General features: G+C 42.8%; 1 protein-coding gene across 4 annotated transcripts in view; it reads left to right on the top strand.

The window, feature by feature from the left end:
• The window catches only part of HSCB (HscB mitochondrial iron-sulfur cluster cochaperone), a 34395-nt gene that overhangs the window by 6648 nt on the left and 4595 nt on the right, over positions 1-23152 (top strand). For 2 of the 4 annotated variants that reach the window (XM_033412720.2, XM_004283771.4), the window contains one exon: positions 7267-7413. The exons of the other annotated variants lie outside the window; for them this stretch is intronic. In XM_033412720.2, coding sequence (XP_033268611.1) covers positions 7267-7358 — 92 coding nt within the window. In that variant the 3' untranslated portion in view covers positions 7359-7413. Of the gene's footprint in view, positions 1-7266; positions 7414-23152 lie in introns of those variants that run through there. 4 annotated transcript variants of the gene reach the window in all.

Below are 23152 nucleotides of genomic sequence, written 5' to 3'. Positions count from 1 at the left end.
GAACTTGGTGGCCTAGCTGACCACTCCGTCCTTCTCCCCACCGCTATACACCAGTTCCGTCTGCTTCCTTATTGGTGCTCCAAACTGGCCTCCCCCACTGGATGACTCCTCAGTCCCCCTTGGTCTATTACCTCATAAGAACAAGGCCTTTTACCATCTGACTAGAGTCTTCTAGATCCAATCTAGATTCCTGGGAGGGGGGATTTGATTGCCCCAGTTTGAGTCAGATGTCCACTCCAGTCCGATCACTGAGGGCCAAGGAGATAAGCTTGCACAGTGTACTGCCTACTTTGTAGGGACTGTAGGAGTTTATTCTGAGAAGCAGGCAGAAGGTGGCGGGGAGGGAGGGGTGTCTCTAAAAAGATGGGTAGGAATATAGATTAATAGCAGAAAAGACAGGAAGCTGGCCCAACGTATCTGCCTGAAATCCATGTCCCCAGCCTACTGGTTAAGATGGTCAGATTATGTTCCACCAAGTTCCTGTTATACCTTTGTGGGCTTTTATTTTTTTAATTATAAAATACAATTTCTTAAAGAATGAATAGTACATAAGTACAATGGAAGAATAACAACAGAAGAAACACCCATGTCCCCACCACCCAGATTAAGAAATAGAAAAAAGGTGCTCAACATCACTAATCATTAGGGAAATGAAAATCAAAACCACAGTGAGATACCACCTCACACCTATAAAGATGGATGCTATTAAAAAAAAAAGAGAAAATAGCAAATGTGGGCAAGGATGTGGAGAAGTTGGGACCTTGGTGCACTGCTGGTGGGAATGTAAAATAGTGCACCCACTGTGGAAAACAGTATGGCAGTTCCTCAAAAAATTAAAAATAGAATTATGGTGCAATCCAGCAATTCCACTTCTGGGTGCACACCTAAAGAATTGACAGCAGGAACTCAGAGAGATGCACTGTCACAGATAAACAAAGCCAGATACTAGTTAACGTGGTAAGGACAGATTTGAATCAGTAATAACTATGGTGATAGGGAAAAGAGTCCAGCGTGAACTGAACTCAATTTCGATTTGTACAGAGATAACTGGGCATTTTAAAGGGAGAATGAGGGAGTAGGGCAGGGGTGCACAGGGGCTCAGTAGAATTGGGGAAGTGAAATATTACAAAAAGCGGGAAGAAGGAGTTGGTCCTATGAAACCCATCTGGGTTTGTTAATTGGCCCTTATGGAAGTTCGGCTCCCACCCTCCCACAGAGCCTGGAGACAGGGGCCCTATCATCAGGTGTTGACTGGAACAAACAGCAAGAAAGAGACAGAAAAGACCTTCTTTCCTCTGAGCGACATAAGTCCATTTCTCACTCAGTCTTTTGTTTATGAAGGACTAGCTGAGCCATCTGTTGAGGCCTGATAGTAGAGGATATTTGGGGGATGACATGAGCAAATGTGCATTTAATGAGGAGCATCTCTATGGAAACGAAAAGGAAAACAAAGGTCAATGTCTGGAGCCGACTATAACCCCAGTTTCTGAGTCCAGAGGGCAGCCACCTGAGAAGACACTGACCGCTTAAGCGTCTTTAGGTGGTGGCATGAGGACAGCAGAGGCAGTCTGACGCATCTCCTGGCTTATAGTTTGAATGTTTGTGGTGATGGCAGAGACATCAGCATCCCAGTCATGGTTATTCCCCAGAGCACAGTATGGAAGGTGTGCGCTTTCTGAGTGGCCCGTGTACAGCAGCTCCAGGCACAAAGGTTGCCCGTGATTCGTTGTGATGAGTTCTTTGAAGTTTCTATCAAGTCCTCCAGCTTCAGCTTGCAGGACTTTACCAGATCCTGGAGGAAAGGGGCAGCTATAAGACAACCTGAGTCCCACTGAGGATCTGGGCAGTCAGGTTTTAGTTCTTAGTGACAGTAAGTCAGGAGGGAGGGAGGAACATTGGAAACATTGGTTTGGAAAGTTGTAGCCAGATGTTGAAAGAAACTAGAAGAATTGAGGATTTGCTGAGGGCCGACAAAATGTGTAAGGATCCAGTTCAGTTTACAAGTAGATACTAAAACCTCAAAGACAATGAACAGGACAGGATTCTGATCACTCGCAAGGTTGTGTTATTCTTTTCCACTGAAACATAAAATTTCTCTCCACAATCACCCCCTCTTTTTAATCAAAGATAAAGTAACATTGTTCTTGTTTACAAAATAAATTTAGTTTCATGAAATTTGGCCTGATTATTTATTAAGTGCAGCAAGAATGGTAACTGACCATAAAGGCCTTTTTAAGTTTTCCTAATGGAACATTTTACAGGCATAACTGGTTTTATTGCACTTTGCAGATACTGCATTTTTTACGAATTGAAGGTTTGTAGCACTCCTGTGGTGTCAGATGATGGTTAGCATTTTTCTGCAATAAAATATTTTTAATTAAGGTATGTACATTGTTTCTTTAGACATAATGCTATTGTGCACTTAATAGACTATAGTACAGTATCAATACTTACATGCACTGGGAAACCAAAAAATTTGTGTGACTTGCTTTATTTCAACATTCACTTTGTTGCAGTGGTCTGGAACCCAGCCCCCAGTATCTCTGAGGTCTGCCTGTATCTCAGATTAGAATCTGCCTGGAATCTCAGATTAGACTTGAAAAACTTCTCTGCTAGGAAGTCAAGCCAAGATTTCTCCATCAGAATTCTTCACCTGCATTACCTATAGTTTAAGGTGAATTCCTGTCTTCCCAACGTCCCCCAAATATTCTAAGATTCATGGGCCTGCCGAGTGCCCTTAATCACCTGTAAGGCTGGGAACCCTGTAAACCAGGTACCAGGCCAGTTTTTGCAATAGGGCTTTGAAAGCATTATCTCTATAAAATCAACCTTATTTCCTTAAAATTGATGACTTTATGCATCATTTTCAAATATGACATTCCCGTCAAAGCCTTATTTTTAATTATGTCCTATCACAAAGAGGACAGATTCTTACTGAAGCTATGCAAATAACTATATTGCCGTGAAAACAAGAATACTCAACAATAGTTTCTAACTTTTTGAGGGATCAGGCAGGGAGAAGAAGATGTTTTAATTTTGTTTACAAAAGTGTATAATTTACTAGATTGTTAATGAGTCATAGATAGCTTAAGAGAAAAGGAAAGGGGATTTCCTCATATTAGAAAATAGAACATTTAAAAGCCAGCAATAGTTCGAATAAAAAATTATAATCAACTTATCAGTTTACTCAATCCTATGTAGTTAATTTTGTTCTGCTTGATCTTGGGTTAGCAGTTTCATGAACCCATCAGCTTTTTCATTAGCATTTTGGAAATTCTGACTTGGTCGACAGATTTGAACTCAGTAATGTAAGCAATGCCATCAGAAGCCTGTACCACAGAGTACCTGGTACAGTACCTGTTTATTGATCACAAGTACTCTGGCTTATAGCTGGTTGTAAGAGCTTTTAGGAAAGCATCAGAGTAAGGTAACAACCATCCATGGATAGCAAAAGACTTAAAATGGCCATAGTTAAAGATCTGATGAGAGGTTATTATAAAAATAACACAACTGAAAAGGAAATCTAGTTGTTTCTGTGACATATCACATTTTAAAATAATAACTGGGCGATAACATCTTTTTTTTTTTTAAACAGAAGAAATTTATTTTCTTACAGTTCTAGAGGCTGGAAGTCTGGGGTCAAGGTGCCAGCGTGGTTGGGCTCTGGTGAGAGCTCTCTTCTTGGCTTGCAGATGGTTGCTTTCTTGTTGTGTCCTCACATAGCACAGAAAGAGAAAGAGAAAGAGGAAGAGGAGTAAGAGAGAAAAAGAGAGAGAGGGGGAGAGAGAGAGAGAGAGGAAAAAGCCCACAGTTTTTTGTTTTGTTTTGTTTTTTGCGGTACACGGGCCTCTCACTGTTGTGGCCTCTCCCGTTGCGGAGCACAGGCTCCGGATGTGCAGGCTCGGCGGCCATGGCTCACAGGCCCAGCCGCTCTGCGGCATGTGGGATCTTCCCGGACCGGGACACGAACCCATGTCCCCTGCATCAGCAGGCGGACTCTCAACCACTGCGCCACCAGGGAAGCCCTGGGCGGTAACATCTTACCAGGATATATCATGGATAATGAGGGCATTGACAAATTCTAAGAACTTTGTACAATTTCTGAAATAATAACATTTAACCCATATAAAAACAACCTAGGGAAGGTTAAGTATCTTTTCTTTGACACTGCTTCCATTGTAATTTAATATATCAAATAAACCTACTCAGTTTAACATCTCTCTTTTTACAAGGTGAGAGAACAAATCCTTTGAGGTTTTCCAGGGGACCTCTCAGAAACTTCAAAGTCAGTTCAAAATCAAGAAGACTTTATTGGGCTTCCCTGGTGGTGCAGTGGTTGAGAGTCCGCCTGCCGATGCAGGGGACACGGGTTTGTGCCCCGGTCCAGGAAGATCCCACACGCCGCAGAGCAGCTAGGCCCGTGAGCCATGGCCGCTGAGCCTGCACGTTCGGAGCCTGTGCTCCGCAACGGGAGAGGCCACAGCAGTGAGAGGCCCGCGTACCGCAAAAAAAAAAAAAGTATGCTTGCGTTATATTTAATGTTAACAACTCTGAAGACATATCCATTTTATTAAACCAAGAACATCACACTAGTTTTATTTACCAAAGATTTACCCAAATTACATGGAATTGAAAACATTTGAGTTGGTTCTTATATTTCTGGAAGTTTTAGGAAGATTTAATTTATGTAAGTACTCATTTCTCTCTAAGCAAATTAGGATACAGTTCCTTCAGAGGATTTTATAAATTAATTTCATAATACCATCTGAAGGTAGGGAAATATATGTTTATGTATATGTATAGATATATAAATATACAGACAGATGCAAATAGATCTTACAGGTTTCATTAAAAAATTCTGTCATGAATCAGGCACAAATAAGATAATATAAAACTCACTTTATGTGAGGTGATGGATGTTAACTAAACTTTTTGTGGTAATCATTTTGCAATATGTACATATATCAAATCATGTTATACACCTAAAACTAATATGACTTTATGTCAGTTATATCTCAGTAAAACTGGGAAATTAAAGAAAAAAATTTAAACTCTCTAGTTTATATGGGTAGTTCTCATTTTTGCTCTATTTTATATATTTATCTGAATTGAGTTTCTGGCAGATGGAGCAAGTTTTAAAAGTTGCCTGCTCAACGTGAGTTGTAGAGGTTTTTTAAAGGTTTTTTTGGTTTGGTTGTTTGCTTTTTTGTTTTGGGGTGGGGTTTTTTTGCCCTGATATATAATCTTAGTGGAGTCTGTGGACTAAATATCTGTTTCCAGTTAGCTTTTTTTTTTCTTTTCAGCTTCAGGTGGTTGCTTTTGGAGGTACCTGAGTCCCTTGCAAGCCCCTGATGGGGACAGGAGGCCCAAAAGTCCAGTGCTTGTAGGGAGTTGGGGGGCGGGAGTGGGAAGGGAAAGGTCTGGTAGGATGGACAGAGGGACTGAGGAGGTAGGGGCTTGAGGGGGGCATATCAAAGGATGCGAGAGAAGGGAATATGGAAGGTGGTGAGAGGAGGGAGGAGGAGGCGAGAGGTCTTAAAGGAGCCAGTGTGGGGAATCTTAAGTCTCTCAAAGAAGCCAGAGAAATTCCAATTTTTCCTATGTACAGGTAGACCACAGAGGTACTGCGGGTTTGGTTCCAGACCACCACAAGAAAGTAAATATTGCAATAAAACAAGTCACATGAATTTTTTTTTCCCTGCATGTCAAAGTTTGTTTACACTAATTGTAGTCTATTACGTGTGCAGTAGCATTATGTCTAATAAAACCAATTAATTAAAAAATACTTTATTGCTAAAAATTGCTAACCATGCTCTGAGCCTTCAGTGAGTCATAATCTTTTAAACATAGCAACATCAAAGATCACTGATGACAGATCACCAGAACAAATATAATAATAATGAAAGTTTGAAAAATTGGGAGAATTACCAAAGTCTGACACAGGGACACGAAGTGAGCAAATGCTGTTGGGGAAATGTTATACATAGACTTGCTCAACGCAGGGTTGCCACAAACCTTCAATTTGTAAAAAACGCAGTATCTGCAAAGCGTGATAAAACAAGATCTGCCTGTAAAGTCACAGCAGCAAGAAAAGAGGTAGATCAAGCACCATGGTGACACGCAGTCAGTAGAAGTTCAAAAAGGAGGAGGACTGACAAGTTCCCATGGGAGGAGCAGGGTCAAATAGAACATAGAGGCCTCTCAAGGAGCCAGGAAAAAGAAAATGTCCAGCCCGGGAGTCAATCCCCACTCAAAACAAGGAGCTGGGGCTTCCCTGGTGGCTCAGTGGTTGAGAGTCTGCCTGCCGATGCAGGGGACACGGGTTCGTGCCCCGGTCCGGGAAGATCCCACATGCTGTGGAGCGGCTGGGCCCGTGAGCCATGGCCGCTGAGCCTGCGCGTCCGGTGCCTGTGCTCCGCAACAGGAGAGGCCACGATAGTGAGAGGCCCACATACAGCAAAAAAACAAAAACAAAAAAAACGACCACTGCCTTCAAGCCCCTGGTAGGCCCTTTGTAATTGCATTCCCCTTCCCTGGTAGCAACTATTCTCCTGAATTTTTGTACTAACCATTCCCTTGCTTTTCTTGGTAGTTTTAACCATATATGAATATAACGGTGTATTATGTTATTACACATAAATCTAAGGGTTTCTCAACCTTGGTACTACCAACATTTTGGGCCAGATAATTCTTTGTCATGGGGGGCTGTCCTGTACACTGTAGGCTGTTTGGCAGCACCTCTGGCCTCTGCCCACTAGATGTCAGTGCCACCTCCCCAGGGTGACAACCAAAAACGTCTCCAGACATTGCCAAACATCCCCACAGGCGAGAAATCACCCACAGTCAAGAACCACGGGTCTAAGGGCATCTTTCCAGAACCTGCCAGCCTCCTGGGGGCAGCTCTGTATCGCAGCACCTGGCACAGAGGAAGCACCAGGTGCTTCCACATCCTCGTCAGGGTTAGACCACTGTGTATGATAGGATGAAACTCTTAAAACACAACTTAGTTATTGGGTATTGTCCTGAAGAAGAAGAGCAGCTTCTCATTTAAAGTCTGAATCCTGTGAAGAAGCATGCTTTTGCTCCCTTTGGTTAAGCCCTTTATCCCCTGAACAATCCAGATGTTTTCTCTTTCTCAAATCTACTGAGTAATTGATCAGCCTTCCAGAGCCCAGGGCTCAGCTTTGATCCAGCTGCCTTGGATAATAGAGTGATTTTATTCTTGCTTGAAATGAAGCCTCGCATTAATGTCTCTCTTTATTTCAGATGATTTTGAAAAAGCCAAGGAACTTTTAACAAAGATGAGATACTTTTCAAACGTTGAAGAAAAGATTAAGTTAAAGAAGATTCCCCTCTAATGGTTGCTAATTTTAAAGTTTTAAAAATAAAGTTCTTATCTATTTCTTTTCTGGACTCTGCTGATTCAGAGTAGAGGTGTTTCAACCTCTTTGACCATCTTTCTTTTCTTTCTTTCTTTTTTTTTTGGCTATGTTGGGTCTTCGTTGCTGTGCGTGGGCTTTTCTCTAGTTGCAGTGAGCAGGGTCTACTCTTCGTTGGCGGTGCACGGGCTTCTCATTGTCATGGCTTCTCTTGTTGCTGAGCACGGGCTCTAGGCACGCTGGCTCAGTAGTTGTGGCTTACGGGCTCTAGAGTTCAGGCTCAGTAGTTGTGGCACACAGGCTTAGTTGCTCCGCGGCATGCGAGATCTTCCCAGGCCAGGGCTTGAACCCGTGTCCCTTGCATTGGCAGGCAGATTGTTAACCACTGCACCACCAGGGAAGCCCGCTTTGACCATATTAGTTAAACCTGTGGCTCAAGCATTAGTGGACTGCAAAGCTTGTCATGTCAGCAGAAGCACAGCCCAGCCAGGGTTTGAGTGATCGGTTCTTCATGGGATACTTGATATACCATGTTCCTCATCTAGGCCTGTGGATAAGGAGGTGGAAATAAGGCCAACTCGAGGCCCTCGAGGGGAGGGGAGTTTTTCTGCAAAGGGCCAGTAGTAAATATTTTAGGCTTTGTGGGCCATACCACCTCTGTTGCAAATAAACTCTGCCCTTGTAGCACGTTATTTACTAAACAGGCAGTAGGCTAGATATGACATGGGTTTGCCACCCTCTGCTGTAGAACCGCATCTTCCTTCCAATGGCATGACGTTCACAAATAAAAGTCTTGTTAGTGTGTCCTTCAAGGAATTCTGTTTGGCAACCATGCAAAGCTGCCTGAGGGTCTCTTTGGTCTACACTTAAATACATAAATGCATTTTATCTACATGAAATATAGATAATATTATCAAGAATTAGTCTGGGAACTTCCCTGGTGGTCCAGTGGTTAAGAATCCACCCACCAATGCAGGGGACACGGGTTCGATCCCTGGTCGGGGAACTAAGATCCCACAAGCCGCGGGGCAACTAAGTCTGCATGCCACAACGAAAGATCCCGCGTGCCTGTAACTAAGACCCAATACAGCCAAAAATAAAAGTTAGTTTTAAAAAGTTAGTAACTGTTTTAAAAAAAAATGAATTAGTCTGGTATTAAACACTAACCACATGTTCAGCTCCACCTTGGTGGAGTGGAGCATTTTTAATTTATTTCTGAACAGCTGCTCTCCTGTCACCGGAAGCAGCTTCCCTTCCCTTTTTGGATCTTTGGAAATTCAGTTGGAAGTTCTTGATTCAATTCCAGAAGAAAAAAAAAATTTTTTTTTAAGTCTCTGGATCAAGGAAGATTAAAATAGAAAATTCCTATTAAAAATTCTGAGAAACAGCATTCAAATTCTTAGAGAGAATTGCTTGTTTATAAGTGAAAAAATTCAGGGTTCTGAACCAAGCTTTAAATACTACTCCTAGAGCTTTGCATCGTCCCTTGTCATTGTCTAAGAATTTATATCTTGTGAATCCTGATCCAGTTATACTCAGTTAACATTTCAGGATTTATGGATCTTCTGAAGGCAGATGAACCACAGCAGCTGTCTGGCTTAATGGTACTGGGGAATATCAGTACAATCTCCAGCCCCCTCACAGTTTACAAGAAGAGCGAGTTACTTGTCTGAACACACACAGGGAGTCCTTTAAGTAAATAATTACAAAGCAAGCAAATGTCCTGATTAGTTTGGGTGCTTCTGAAAAGAAGGAGAAAATGAAAGTAGTGTTTGAAATATGCCTGTAGACATTCTTCCATCCTTCGGAACAAAGATCAAAACCGAAACAATCTGACCACAAAAAGAAATCAGATAAACAAATTTGCTTCAAACAACATCTTTGGAGGAACTTCAAAGAAACTTTCCCTTACCTGTTGCCATCAGCTGGAAAGGCCACTGGACCTCCCAGCAAACCATTTCTTTTATTTTTCTTTTTCTTTTTGGCCGCACAGCACGGCATGTGGGATCTTAGTTGCTAGACCAGGGATCGAACCCATGCCCCCTGCATTGGAAGCATGGAGTCTTAACCACTGGACCGCCAAGGAAGTCCTGAGCAAACATTTCTGATTGGGGGAATAAATTTAAAAGACTTTATTTCTGAGACATGGCTTCTGAGTCAGTGGAATTACTTATTTTTCCCCTCTCTTCCAAATTCTTTCCCTTTTAGTCTAAACTCCAAGGTTAGCTGGACTTCTAAATCCAGGAGCCCTTTCAAGTGTTCCCTGACAAAGCCCTATGGGAGGGATGCTTCTAGACCTCTGAAAGGTTAGCAGCCCTATTTGGGTTAAAGTTTCTGACTGAGTTAAGGAAATTAAGCACCTACCTCCTAACCCCACATCGTTCTTAATATGGCATCAGAACAAGTCGGAAGTTTTGACTAATTTGTGACTGCTCCAGTGTCAAATAGGCCTGGTGTAGGGACTGAATGTGTCCCCCTCAAAATTCATATGTTGAATCCCTAACCTCCAGTGTGGCTGTATTTGGAGATGGTGCCTCTAGGGAAGTAATTAAGGATAAATGAGGTTGTAAACGTGAAGCCCTGGTTTTATAGATTAGTGTCCTTATAAGAAAAGACACCCTTGCTCAGTCTTCCCACACTCATGCACCAGGGAAAGGCCCTTTGAGAAAGCCAGGGAGACACCTACCATCTACAAACCAGGAAGAGATTCCTCAACGGATAGTGAAACTGACCCTGACAGCACCTTGATCTTGGACTTCCAGCCTCCAGACTGTGAGAAAATTAATTTATGTTGTTTAAGCCACCCAATCTGTGGTATTTTGTTACGGCAGCCTGAGCAGACTACTATACCTGGGGGTTTTTGTTTATTTGTTTGTTTATTTTATTTATTTTATTTTTGACTGCATTGGGTCTTCATTGCTGCACACGGGCTTTTCTCTGGTTGCAGTGAGCGGGGGCTATTCTTCATTGCAGTGCGCGGGCTTCTCATTGTGATGGCTTCTCTTGTTGCGGCTTCTCTTGTTGCGGAGCACAGGCTCTAGGTGTGTGGGCTTCAGTAGTTGTGGCATGCAGGCTCCATAGTTGTGGTACACGGGCTTAGTTGCTCCGCGGCATGTGGGATATTCATGGACCAGGGCTCAAACCTGTGTCCCCTGCATTGGCAGGCGGATTCTTAACCACTGTGCCACCAGGGAAGCCCCTACACCTGGTTTTGAATTACAGCTCTGCCACTAATCTGCTATAAGTCCATGATTGTGCTAAGCTTCATTTCCTCATCTTTAAAATGGTGATAATAGTAACACGCTCACAGGGTCATTGTGAAGATTAAATGGAATAAATTATGCAAATTGTTTAGCCCAGTGCATGGCACATAAGCACTCAAATGTGATTTTTTAAATGGTAATGACTACTTTTGTTTTTATTTTGGCAACAAAGTCATGCCTTTTACTGCAGAGTAAATATTCCCCTTTCAACAAAGTTTCAAGCACCTACTTTGTGTAAGAGAATGCTCTAACCTGAGAGAGTAACACAGAACAGTGAGATGCTTCCTGTCTATTTGGGGAGAAGACTTTTACACCAATAACCAAAACAATGTTAAAAGTTCCCATTTGCTGTGCACTAACTGTGTGCCAGGCACTATGGGCAGTACTTTGCATGATTCCACCAAAGTAAACCCAATTCTTCATTTTACAGATGAAGAAGCAAGCTCCCAGAAGGTAAGAGAGTCAAGAGCAGGGATTCAAACCCAGGCCTTGTCTGCAAAGCCTCTGCTCTTAGGGAGGCTGAACCGGCCAAGATTAAGTACCAGCCAAGGGGACTAAACAATCTTTACAAGAGGGGCCATTTACCAGGGCCTGCTCCATGCCAAGCCAAAGCAGGATTTGATCCAAGTCTCTGTTTCCAAAGTTTGCACATACAGCTTCACTGGGCACAGGGAAAGATCACTCCCAGGTGTGGTAACCAGGGAAGAAGTCTTCAGGGAAGAGGGGAAGTGGCATCCAGACAAGCAGAGAGAGCCTGTCAGGTGTCCCCAAGACCACCCCCAGTTTCAACGACTCAAGGGGAGAGCCCACAGGACTGGGTACATAGTCCTACTCATGGCTATGATTTATTACGACAAAAGGACACAAAGTTAAATCAACAAAGAGAAAAGGCACATGGGGTGAAGTCTGACGGAAACCAGGCACAAGCTTCCAAGGCTCCTTTCCCTAGTGGAATCACAGAGAACACACTTAATTCCCCGGCAACAAGTTGTGACAACACGTGTGAAAATGCTGTCTGCAAGGGAAGCTTGTTAGAAACTCAGTACCCAGAGTTTTTCTTTGGTGCTGGTCACATAAGCACTCTTTGTCTAGCATGTGCCAAAATTCCAGACTCCAAGAAAGAAAACAGGTATTCAGCATAAATTACATTGTTTGTACAAACAATTTAGGCAGAGTGAGCCACTCTTATCAGTTCTGGAAATAGGGAAACCCTCCCCAAATCCAAGTTCTCAGACACCAGCCAAGGGCCAACCTTGTATGCAGGACTTTATAAGGATGTGCAATTTGGGGGGTGCTGGGTTAACTCTTTTCTGTACAGAAGTCAAGGGGCCGTCCTGTCACAGTTGAGGGAATTCTATAACAAGGAATCTATAATCACAGAGGAAAGCACCTCTGTTGCAAAAGGGCTTTTTCCTGTCTCCGTGGCCTCCACCAGGCAAAGAGAAAGATGTTGCTGAGTGGACAAAGCAGTCATGCCACGTAGTGTGTTCAGCAGCAAGTGACAAATAGCTGCAGCAGACTCAGACCTAAAGCTTTGCTTTGACAAAGAATTCCTTTGGTCCTGTCACTTCTGGTAACATGTTGGATATATCAGATGTGGCCAGATGAAAAAATAAAGAGAAGACACCATCTTTTCCTTTCTAGGTATCACTGTTGGGAGGCAAGAGAGACTCAGCAGAGTTCAGAGGGGTGAGGGCTCCAGGGAGGAAACACACACGGGTGATGGTGGCGGAAGTGGCTGCTATCAGAGAGGGGTGAGGTCTTTGAAGAATTGCGAGCTGCCACAACTAGAGAAAGCCCTTGCACAGAATCGAAGACGCAACACAGCAAAAATTAATTAATTAATTAATAAACTCCTACCCCCAACATCAAAAAAAAAAAAAAAAAAGAATTGCGAGCACACGCCCCATCTCAAAGCTGGGGAGGAGGCGGAAGATGCTACTCAACCCTGGTAATTGCTGCCATGGCGAGATTCAGACGTGGTGTTGACAATCTCTGGATTGTTTCAAGAGAAGCTGGAACTGGGATTTTAACAGGAAATTTCCCTGGGGCTGCCTGTGGAAACACCAAGAAAGAGCTAAGCCAGCTGGGGAAAGGAGAGAGGTGAGAAAGGGCTGCAGAGGAAGTGATATGAGAGCAGTAGGGTAAAAAATGAGACAGTTCACCCAGTGAACCAAGGAAGGAAGAAGTTAGGTTACAAATTATATTTGTGATACTGCAGATTTCAGAGAATCAGACAGAATTGGTTTTTGTATCTGGTAGTTCCTCTTACTCACTGTATGACCTTGAGCAGTTAAGTTGTCTAGGTTTCATTTTTCTCATCTGTAAGACAAGGATAACCATAGCACCAACCTCAATCATGACGAAGTACAGATCTGACATCAGGAGGGAAGAGAATATAAAATAATGCACACAAAGTGCTCAGCACAAGGCCTGGCAGTACACTCAGCAAATATTAGTGGGAAGCATAGAATGAGATGGGGGCAGAGAGGAGGGGTCCCTAACCTTGACCAGTGAGCTAAATCTTGAAGGATTAGAGGCATTTACATTTTCAAGTAGGTTAGCAGGAGAAATGGCATGCATGCAAGTAAAGAAGAATCTTACTGCAACAGGGTGAGGGTGGGAGTGGGAAGGGGTAGAGATGCTGTTGAGAAGGAGGCAGCCAGATCAGGAGAAGCAGTGTAGACATTGGAGTAAAGGAGACCCATCTGGGGACTTCGGTAGAGTTGAGAGCTGATGGTTCCTTAACGAAGGCAGCATTATGGTAAGGGGACAGTAAGGGGACAGATTCAACAGCATTCTAGGAGATGGGACCATTAGGACTCGGCAGCTAATAGGGCTCTGATGAGGGCTGAGTCAAGGGGACTCAAGTGTCTGGTGTGAGCATTGGGGGGATGGAGAGGCCTTGACCCAGGAAGAGGGGCTGCAGCTTGCGGTGGGGGGGGCGCTGAGCTCCACTTGGGCAGGTTGTATTTGTGACCTTGGAACTTCCTATAGATGTTCGATAGGCACCTGGAGGATGGCTTACAGCTGAGGAAGACTGTCTGGGCAGGAGACACAGATCTGGTGGGTGGGCATTTAATAAGCACGTTACACTGCGCTTCTCACTGAATCCTCAAATGGGCCCTTTCAGGCAAGAACTATCATCCCCATTTCATGGATGGAGAAACTAAGGCTTTGAAGAGCAGAGTAGCTCTTCCAAGTTCACATAGTAATAGTTTGGGGGAAAATCAAACTCGGGTTGCTAACTTCAGAAAATGGGCAGCTGGTACACAGTGTAGGTTTGGGAAGATGAAAAAGTTCTGAAGGTGGATGGTGGTGATGGCTGCACAACACGAATGTGCTTAATGCCACTGAATTGTGCACTTAAAATTGTACACTTTAAGTGTACAGGGTCAAAATGGTAAATTTTATGTTATATATTTTACCACAATTAAAAAAAAAAGAAAGAAGGAAAAGTGGTCCTGACCACCAATTATATGGCAAGTGTTGGCTGAGGAGCCATCATTTCCCTCTATGCTGTTTTTATAATGTTTGTTTTCATCCCTATGATAATATTTTCTATTTTGTCTGGCTTCCTTAGTTTCAAATTCTCAGAGGAGACGAAACCTCACTATAATACCTATGGATCTCTTAGTCACAAGAGTTAACAAATTCCCTAGGAAATTTGGTATATATTAGGTATACATATATATATTAGAAAAAAATAGCACATACCAGTAACAAGCAAGGTAGTTTGTAACACACACTGACCTAAGCCAACTCGGTCATGCATAACTATAGGGTTCCTTTCAGTAAGTGTCAGAAACCACCAAGACTATGAGATAGGTGAGGTTGGCTATTCCCCCACTACCTTTCTACTGGGTTTGTTTTTTTAAAAAGTTGCATTTAGATATATATACCCTGACGCTCACCCATGCAAAGTGTACAATTCAATGGTTTTTAGCCTATGGAGCTGTGCAACCATCACCAGGATCTAATTTTCTTTTTTTTAATTAATTTATTTATTTATTTATTTTTGCCTACACTGGGTCTTTGTTGCTATGCGTGGGCTTTCTCTAGTTGCAGCAGGCGGGGGCTACTCTTCGCTGAGGTGCGCTGGCTTCTCATTGCAGTGGCTTCTCTTGTTGTGGAGCACGGGCTCTAGGTGTGAGGGCTTCAGTAGTTGTGGCATGTGGTCTCAGTAGTTGTGGTGCACAGGCTTAGTTGCTCCTCGGAATGTTGGATCTCCCCAGACCAGGGCTCGAACCCGTGTCCCCTGCATTGGCAGGCGGATTCTTAACCACTGTGCCACCAGGGAAGTCCAGGATCTAATTATGAAACATTTTTGTCATCTCAAAAAGGAGTTTGTACCTTTCCCAACCCACCTCCCCTTCCCCTCCCCACCGCCTGCCCTAGGCAAATAATAATCTGTAGATTTGCCTAGTCTGGACATTTCACATAATGGATAAATGGTCATTTGTGACTGACTTCTTTCACGTAGCATAAATGTACACGTTTTTCTGTGGGCATATATTTTATTTTCCTTGGGCATATGCCTAGGAGTAGAATTTTATATGGTAACCCTGTGTTTAGTCTGTTGAGGAATTGCCAAACTGTTTTCCAAAGTGGTTGTACGCTTTACAATCTCACCAGCAGTGTATGAAGGTTCCAATTTCTCCACACTCTTGTAAACTCTTGTTATTGTCTTTTTAATTTTAGCCATCCTGGTAGGTATAAAGTGGTATCTCGTTGTCTTGATTTGCATTCCTGACTAATGTTGTTGAACATATTTTCATGTACCTACTAGCCATTTGTAAATCTTTTTTGAAGAAATGTCAATTCACATCCTTTGCCCATTTTAAAACTGGGTTATCTTTTTATTTATTTATTGTCTGCGTCAGGTCTTAATTGTGACACACAGACTCTTCATTGTGGTGCACGGGCTTCTCTCTAATTGTGGTGCTTGGGCTTAGTTGCCCCGTGGCATGTTAGTTCCCCGACTAGGGGTCGAACTGGCGTCCCCTGCATTTTTTTTTTTTTTTTTTTTTTTGCTGTACACGGGCCTCCCACTGTTGTGACCTCTCCCGTTGCAGAGCACAGGCTCCGGACGCGCAGGCTCAGCGGCCATGGCTCACGGGCCCAGTTGCTCCGCGGCATGTGGGATCTTCCCGGACCGGGGCACGAACCCGTGTCCCCTGCATCGGAAGGCGGACTCTCAACCACTGTGCCACCAGGGAAGCCCCCCCTGCATTTTAAGGTGGATTCTTAACTGCTGGGCTATCAGGGAAGTCCCTGGGTTGTCTTTTTATTGCTGAGTTGTAAGAATTTTTTTTATGTTTTCTGGATACAAGTCCCTTATTGGATATATGACTTGCAAATATTTTCTCCCATTTTGTGAAGCATCTTTTCACTTTCTTGATGATATCCTGTGAACCACATTTTTTTTTAATTTTGATGAAGCACAACTTATAAATCTTTTCTTATCCTTTTGGTGTCATATCTAAGAAGCCATTACCTAACCCAAGGTCACAAATATTTACTTCTAAATATTCTCCTCCATTTTGAGTTAATTTTTATGTATGATGTGAAGCAGGGGTCCAACCTCGCTCTTGCAAGTGACTATCCAATTGTCGCCAAATCATTGTTGAACAGTCCATCCCCCCCACATTGAATTGTCTTGGCACGCTTGTTTAAAATTAACTGATCGTAAATGTAGTACATTTCTGCATTCTGAATTCTATTCTGTAGATCCATATGTCTATCCTTATACCAGTCCCCCACTGTTTTGAAATTGGAAAGTGTGTTGAGAAGCTGGAGCCGGTGTATTGAATTAAATATACGCAGATTATGACCTGCTGAATAAGGGGGCACAAACCACCCACTTGGGATCCCCAGGTAGTTCCCTCAGCATCCGAGCTCCCACTTTGGGGAAGTGAAACCCACAGGGTGATTTTGATTAAAGGCAAAGTTTCAATATACCCACACAAAGGAAGTAAAGTCACAAGAATTTTTACTTACAGATCCCAGAAAGGGAGGTGGTTTACAATGAGCTGGGGGAAGGGCAGTCCTCCATCCCAGGTCAGAAGTAAGCAGGAGATAGAGAGCAGGGTAGTAAGCACCTATTACTTATTAGGTAGTTGGGGCGGAGGTGATTAACTTTTTACAGGCTTAACTCTCAAGTGGTTACTTTAAGAGGTGCCCTGGGGAAAGCAAAGTGGGAACTTAGCAGTGGGGATGCTAAACTCAAGTCCTTATCTAGATGTTCAGATTCTGGATGTGAGCAAGGTTATCACATTGTAAAATGCCTGGGCAGCAGCTCAGAACTCTGTGTGTTTTTCTCATCACAGAAGAGAGGTTGAATGCACCAACTTTGTTCTTTTTTAAGATCATTTGGCTTTCTGGGTCCCTTGCTATTCTGACACCAGTGCAATACTGCAGTGTAATTCTGACACTAACCACCTACAGTTAGCATCAGACTCCACAAGTTTAAGGGCACAGGATTAGGTCAAACAAGATTTCCCTTATTTCAGATGCCAGCATCACGTGGGGTCCTCAGGCCACCTATACTTATGACAGACCAGCTACAAATCCAGGAGGTTCCCGTGACACCTCTTAGGTTCAATAATTCACTAGAATGATTCACAGAACTGAGGAAAAAGTTATGTTTATGATGACAGTTGCATTGTAAAGCATACAAATGAAGTGACACATAGTACAAGGTATGGTAGGGTCCTGAGTGCAGAGTTTCCATGCCCTCTCCCCATGGATTCAGGGTGTTTCACCCTCCCAGTATATCAATGTGTTCACCAATCAGAAAGCTCCAATGAGCTTTGGTGTCCAGAGTTTTTATTGGGGTTTTATTGTGCAAATATTATTGATTGAATCATTGGCCATGTGGTTGGATTCCATCTTCAGTCTCCCTGCTCTCCCTGGGGGCTGGGCTGGCTCAAAGCCACAATCCTTTAATCACGTGGGTAGTCTGTTTGGTGACCAGCCCCCATCTGGAGTCACCTCATTCATTAGCATAAACTCAGTAGTGATCTGAGGAGCTCATGAATAACACACACACCTATCACTCAAGAAATTCCAAGGGTTTAGAATCTCCCTCCAGGAACCAAAGACCAAATTCTTTTTTTTAAATTAATTAATTAATTAATTTACTTTTGGCTGTGTTGGGTCTTTGTTACTGCACATGGGCTTTCTCTAGTTGCAGCGAGTGGGGGCTACTCTTCGTTGCAGTGTGCAGGCTTCTCATTGTGGTGGTTTCTCTGTTGCGGAGCACAGGCTCTAGGTGTGTGGGCTTCAGTCGTTGTGGCACACGGGCTCCATAGCTGTGGCTTTCATGCTCTAGAGCGCAGGCTCAGTAGTTGTGGTGCACGGACTTAGTTGCTCCGCAGCATGTGAGATCTTCCTGGACCAGTGCTCAAACCCATGTCACCTGCACTGGCAGGCGGATTCTTAAACACTGCGCCACCAGGGAAGTCCTAAGTATTTTTCTATATTATCTGAATAGTCAAAATTTATAACAGGGTTGGAACTATGTTAAGTAATTGTATGTGGCTGATCATAATACTCCATCTAAAATATCTGTGCAAAAAAGAGATGTCCCAAACCTATAGAAATAACTAAACACATCCTCTCAAGAAACTGAGTGAAAAAAAAATTATATCTCAAACATACAGGAAAAGAGTTAAACTTAGACATGGAAAGCATATTTCCAAAGCATAAAAAAAAGAAGCTATTCACTAGTGTACCAGCTCAGTGAAGCCATTCCACATCTTGCTGAAGTACAGACTATTAAAAAATTAATAACTGCACTCAGTCAATAAAGTTTACATTAAAATAAGAAATCAGCACAAAAGATTCTGTGAAAGTAAATGAAATTTCTACCTTTGGCCATTTGGGATTGAGAAGTTGGGCTTTGATTGCATCGTCCAGTGCCTTGTCATACTGCTGGATTTTCATATAGGCTGCAGATCTATTGCTGTATGAGATGCAGTTCTGAGGGTCAACAGCTAGGGCTTCATTGTACAGAACAACAGCTGTGTAGAAATCTCCATCATGACAGGCCTGATTACTCTGACGAACTTTCTCAACAAATTCAGCTTTGCTCAGCACTAGTACATCAGGACTTCTCTGGCCAATAGTCTTAGCACCAAAGAGAGGAATCTACAAACAAAGAAACTTAGTGAGACAAAGTTTAGATAATCCAGAGAGGTTCCTTGTCTGAATTACAAGAGATCATGGACATTCTTCATAGTCTGCTTTATATATATATATATATATATATATATATTTTTTTTTTTTTTTTTTTTTTTTTTTGTGGTACGTGGGCCTCTCACTGTTGTGGCCTCTCCTGTTGCGGAGCACAGGCTCTGGAGGCACAGGCTCAACGGCCATGGCTTACGGGCCCAGCCGCTCCGTGGCATGTGGGATCTTCCCAGACTGGGGCACGAACCCGCGTCCCCTGCATTAGCAGGTGGACTCCCAACCATTGCGCCACCAGGGAAGCCTTGCTTTATATTATAGTTAACTTTTGTGCTGTGAAATACAATAAACTTTCCAAGAAGCAGCCAACATAGTACCTTAAATACAAATGTATCACTATATATGTATGTGTGTTCACATATGTACATATAGTTATAAACATACATATTTATATATGTATATTTTGATTGAGAGAATGAATGAATAATTGCAAAAATGTACTCAGGCTTTTCCTTGGCAATTTAAAGTTATACTAAGAAAAAAACCAAAAGGGACTTCCCTGGTGGCGTAGTAGTTAAGAATCTGCCTGCCACAGTGGTTAAGAATCCCCTGCCAAGGCAGGGGATACGGGTTCAATCCCTGGTCCAGGAAGATCCCACATGCCATGGAGCAACTAAGCCCATGCACCACAAGTTCTGAGACTGTGCTCTAGAGCCCGTGAGCCACAGCTACTGAAGCCCACGTGCCTAGAGCCCATGCTCCACAACAAGAGAAGCCACTGCAATAAGCCCGTGAACCGCAATGATGCAATGAGAAGCCCCTGCTTGCCACAACTAGAGAAAGCCCACGCAGCAACAAAGACCTAATGCAGCCATTAAAAAAATTAAGTAATTAATTAAAAATAAAATCTGCCTGCTAATACAGGGGACACGGATTTGAGCCCTGGTCCAGGAAGATCCCACATGCCGTGGAGCAACTACTGAGCACGACAACTACTGAGCCTGTGTTCTAGAGCCCACGAGCCACAACTACTGAGCCTGCGTTCTAGAGCCCATGAACCACAACTACTGAGCCTGCTTACCACAACTGCTGAAGCCCGCGCACCTAGAGCCCAGCTCTGCAACAAGAGAAGCGACTACAATGAGAAGCCCGTGCACCACAACGAAGAGTAGCCCCTGCTCACCACAACTAGAGAAAGCCCATGCACAGCAACGAAGATCCAACACAGCCAAAAATAAATAAATAAGTTTAGAAAAAAAGAAACAAACCAAAATACAAACCTGTGCAGAAAATATGATTTCAATTATGTGAAGATGGTTGCACTTAAGAAATTAATGAAAGGGACAAGATCAAAATATTAACTATGCTGAAGACCTAAATAAACGTTTCTCCAAAGAAGACATACAGATGGCCAAGAGGCACATGAAAAGATGCTCAACATCACTAATTATTAGAAAAATGCAAATCAAAACTACAATGAGGTATCACCTCACACCGGTCAGAATAGCCATCATCAAAAAATCTACAAACAGGGACTTCCCTGGTGGCGCAGTGGTTACGAATCCACCTGCCACTGCAGGGCACATGGGTTCGAGCCCTGGTCCGGGAAGATCCCACATGCCGTGGACCAACAAAGCCTGTGTGCCACAACTACTGAGCCTGTGCTCTACAGCCCGAGAGCCACAATTACTGAGCCCACGTGTCTAGAGCCTGTGCTCTGCAACAAGAGAAGCCACTGCAGTAAACATCCCGCGCACCACAACAAAGAGTAGCCCCCGCTCGCTGCAACAAGAGAAAAGCCCGCATGCAGCAATGAAGACCCAACTCAGCCAAAAATAAAATAAATTTTAAAAAAAAACTATCTACCTGCACACCTGCCAGATTTCCCAGAGCAGAATGCCTCATTCCTGATCTCTGCCCTGAACTGCCTTCAGAGTGTGTTGGAAGTCAGCTATTGCAGTGGCTAATGACTTAATCCTTATAAAGCCGGATGGTGAGTGACATTCTTTAGTTAGTATTTGATTTAGGCATCAAGGTAACACTGGCCTCTTATAATGGATTGGGAAAATTTCCCTCCTCTTCTATTTGCTGGAAGAGTTTGTAAAGTATTGCTGTTAATTTTTCTTTAAATATTCAGTAGATTTCACTGGTGAAGCTATGTGGACCTGGTCTTTTCTTTGTAGGAAGATTGTTAATTACTAATTCAGTCTCTTATTATAGGTCTATTCAAAATTTCTATTTCTTCTCAAATCAGTTTTAATTTGTCTTTCTATGAATTTATCCATTTCATATAAATTATCTAATTTGTTGGCATACATTTGTTTATGATTTTCCCTTATAATTCCCTCTTTCATTCCTAATTTTATTAATTTGAGTCTTTGCTTTCTGTGTCTTGATCCATCTAGCTAAAGCTTTGTCAGTTTGTCAGTTGTGTTAGTCTTTTCAAAGAATCAACTTTAGTTTCCTTGATTTCTCTCTATTTTTTTCTACTCTTTATTTCATTTATTTCTGCTCTAATCTTTATTATTTCCTCCCTTCTGCTTGCTTTGTATTTAGTTTACTCTTCCTTTTTCTAGTTTCTTAAGGTGGAAGTGTTTATAGCTAAATTTCCCTCTAGGCATTGCTTTTACTGAATCCCATAAGTCTTGGTATATTGTATTTTTGTTTTCATTCATCTCAAAGCATTTCCCAGTTTCCCCTTGGATTTCTTTTTCACCCTTTGGTTCTACTAGGGTTTTTGGGTTTTGTTTTCTTTTTCTACTAGGTTTTTAAAATAAATTTATTTTATTTATTATTTTGCTGTGTTGGGTCTTCGTTGCTACGTGTGGGCTTTCTCTAGTTGCAGCAAGTGGGGCTTCTCTTGTTGCAGTGAGTGGGGCTTCGCTTGTTGCGGAGCACAGCCTCTAGGGCACGCAGGCTTCAGTAGTTGTGGTGCGAAGGCTTCAGTAGTTGTGGCTCGCAGGCTCTAGAGCACAGGCTCAGTAGTTGTGGCACACGGGCTTAGTTGCTCTACGGCATGTGGGATCTTCCCAGACCAGGGTTTGAACCCTTGTTCCCCGTACTGCGCCACCAGGGAAGCCCTCTACTAGGTTTTTAATGAAAGCAAGTTTCACAAAAAATTCTTCCTTCAGTAAGGACATTTAGCAAGCAGGCACAAAATAGTGATACGACTTATTCTAGAATCTCCAAGTCCCAGCTCTGTTCCTCTTTGTTTCTCCAAAATTCATTACACAAAATGTTTATCTGAGGCAAATGAAAAAGTATTCCAGTGGCAGGGTATGACCAAGAACCCTCCCCACCAGTATGGAGCACAGGACTAGTTAAGAATCAAACCGAGAATGCTATCTTGAGTACAAGAGGGTGAAGGGCTCACTAGATTTTTATACCTTATTAATGCCAGGATGAAGACACCCCCAAAGTAATTCCAATTAGTCCACGTCTTAAACACCACTCATCTTATCAATGAAAAACTGATTTCAACATTGATAATGTTAATGAGCAGAAATTCTAGAGTTCAGAAAAGGGAAAGACAGCTGAAGCACTTGTAAGAGTTGCCTTTAATTGAATCTCCTTGCCACCCAGGAGTGTGTATTGTGGTTAGGGAGGAGCATACCCGCCTTGGGGTGGACCAATGTCAACACAAACATTCCATCACACAGTCTGTGGAGAAATAATAGAAAGAAAATTGTAGGTCACATCACAGTGTAATGCATGGGAAAATATCTCTAGATAAAACTTTATAAATAAATTCAGTTTTATTTTTTTAAATACATATCAGAGCTGTGAGAACAACACATAATGAATAGCTAAGAATGAGTATGGGAGCTCCTCCATTGTTCCTCGGGACAATGTGGAAACAAGGCTGTTGCTTCAATGCCCAGACCTATTGCCCATTTATTCTGCCTGAGTCATGGGCACCAAGGAAACCAGCCAAGGTCCTGGGCATTCTCATTGATGCTAACCCCAAAGAGCCGTGTGAAAATCCTTCATTTCCTATTTTCAAGCCTACCCCTGGCAGAATACATTCTCCAGAGTACTCCAAGAGCTTCAAGTAGGCCCACTTGTCATTCCCTGCAATCTATAGTACCTCCCCTCTTATGCCTCCAAAAGCATCACAAACATCTGATATGCTGGATAGGTCGGTTTGGATGCAAAAGAAGGAAGTTGTCACCAGAGAGATGGAAAAATGTATGCAAAAGTCTGGAGGTGAGAGAGAAGAAGCAAGAGGAAGTCAATAGAAAATTGAAGAAAATCCAAACTGCTGGATGCAGACATCAGGTGGGGATAGAGATAAAGCTTGGGAGGTGGGAAGGGTAGGGA

The sequence above is a fragment of the Orcinus orca genome, chromosome 15 (assembly GCF_937001465.1).
Source record: "Orcinus orca chromosome 15, mOrcOrc1.1, whole genome shotgun sequence".
In the NCBI taxonomy this organism is placed as follows: Eukaryota; Metazoa; Chordata; class Mammalia; order Artiodactyla; family Delphinidae; genus Orcinus; species Orcinus orca.
Note: the sequence above shows the minus strand (reverse complement) of the source record. Positions and strands in the feature narration are given on the sequence as shown.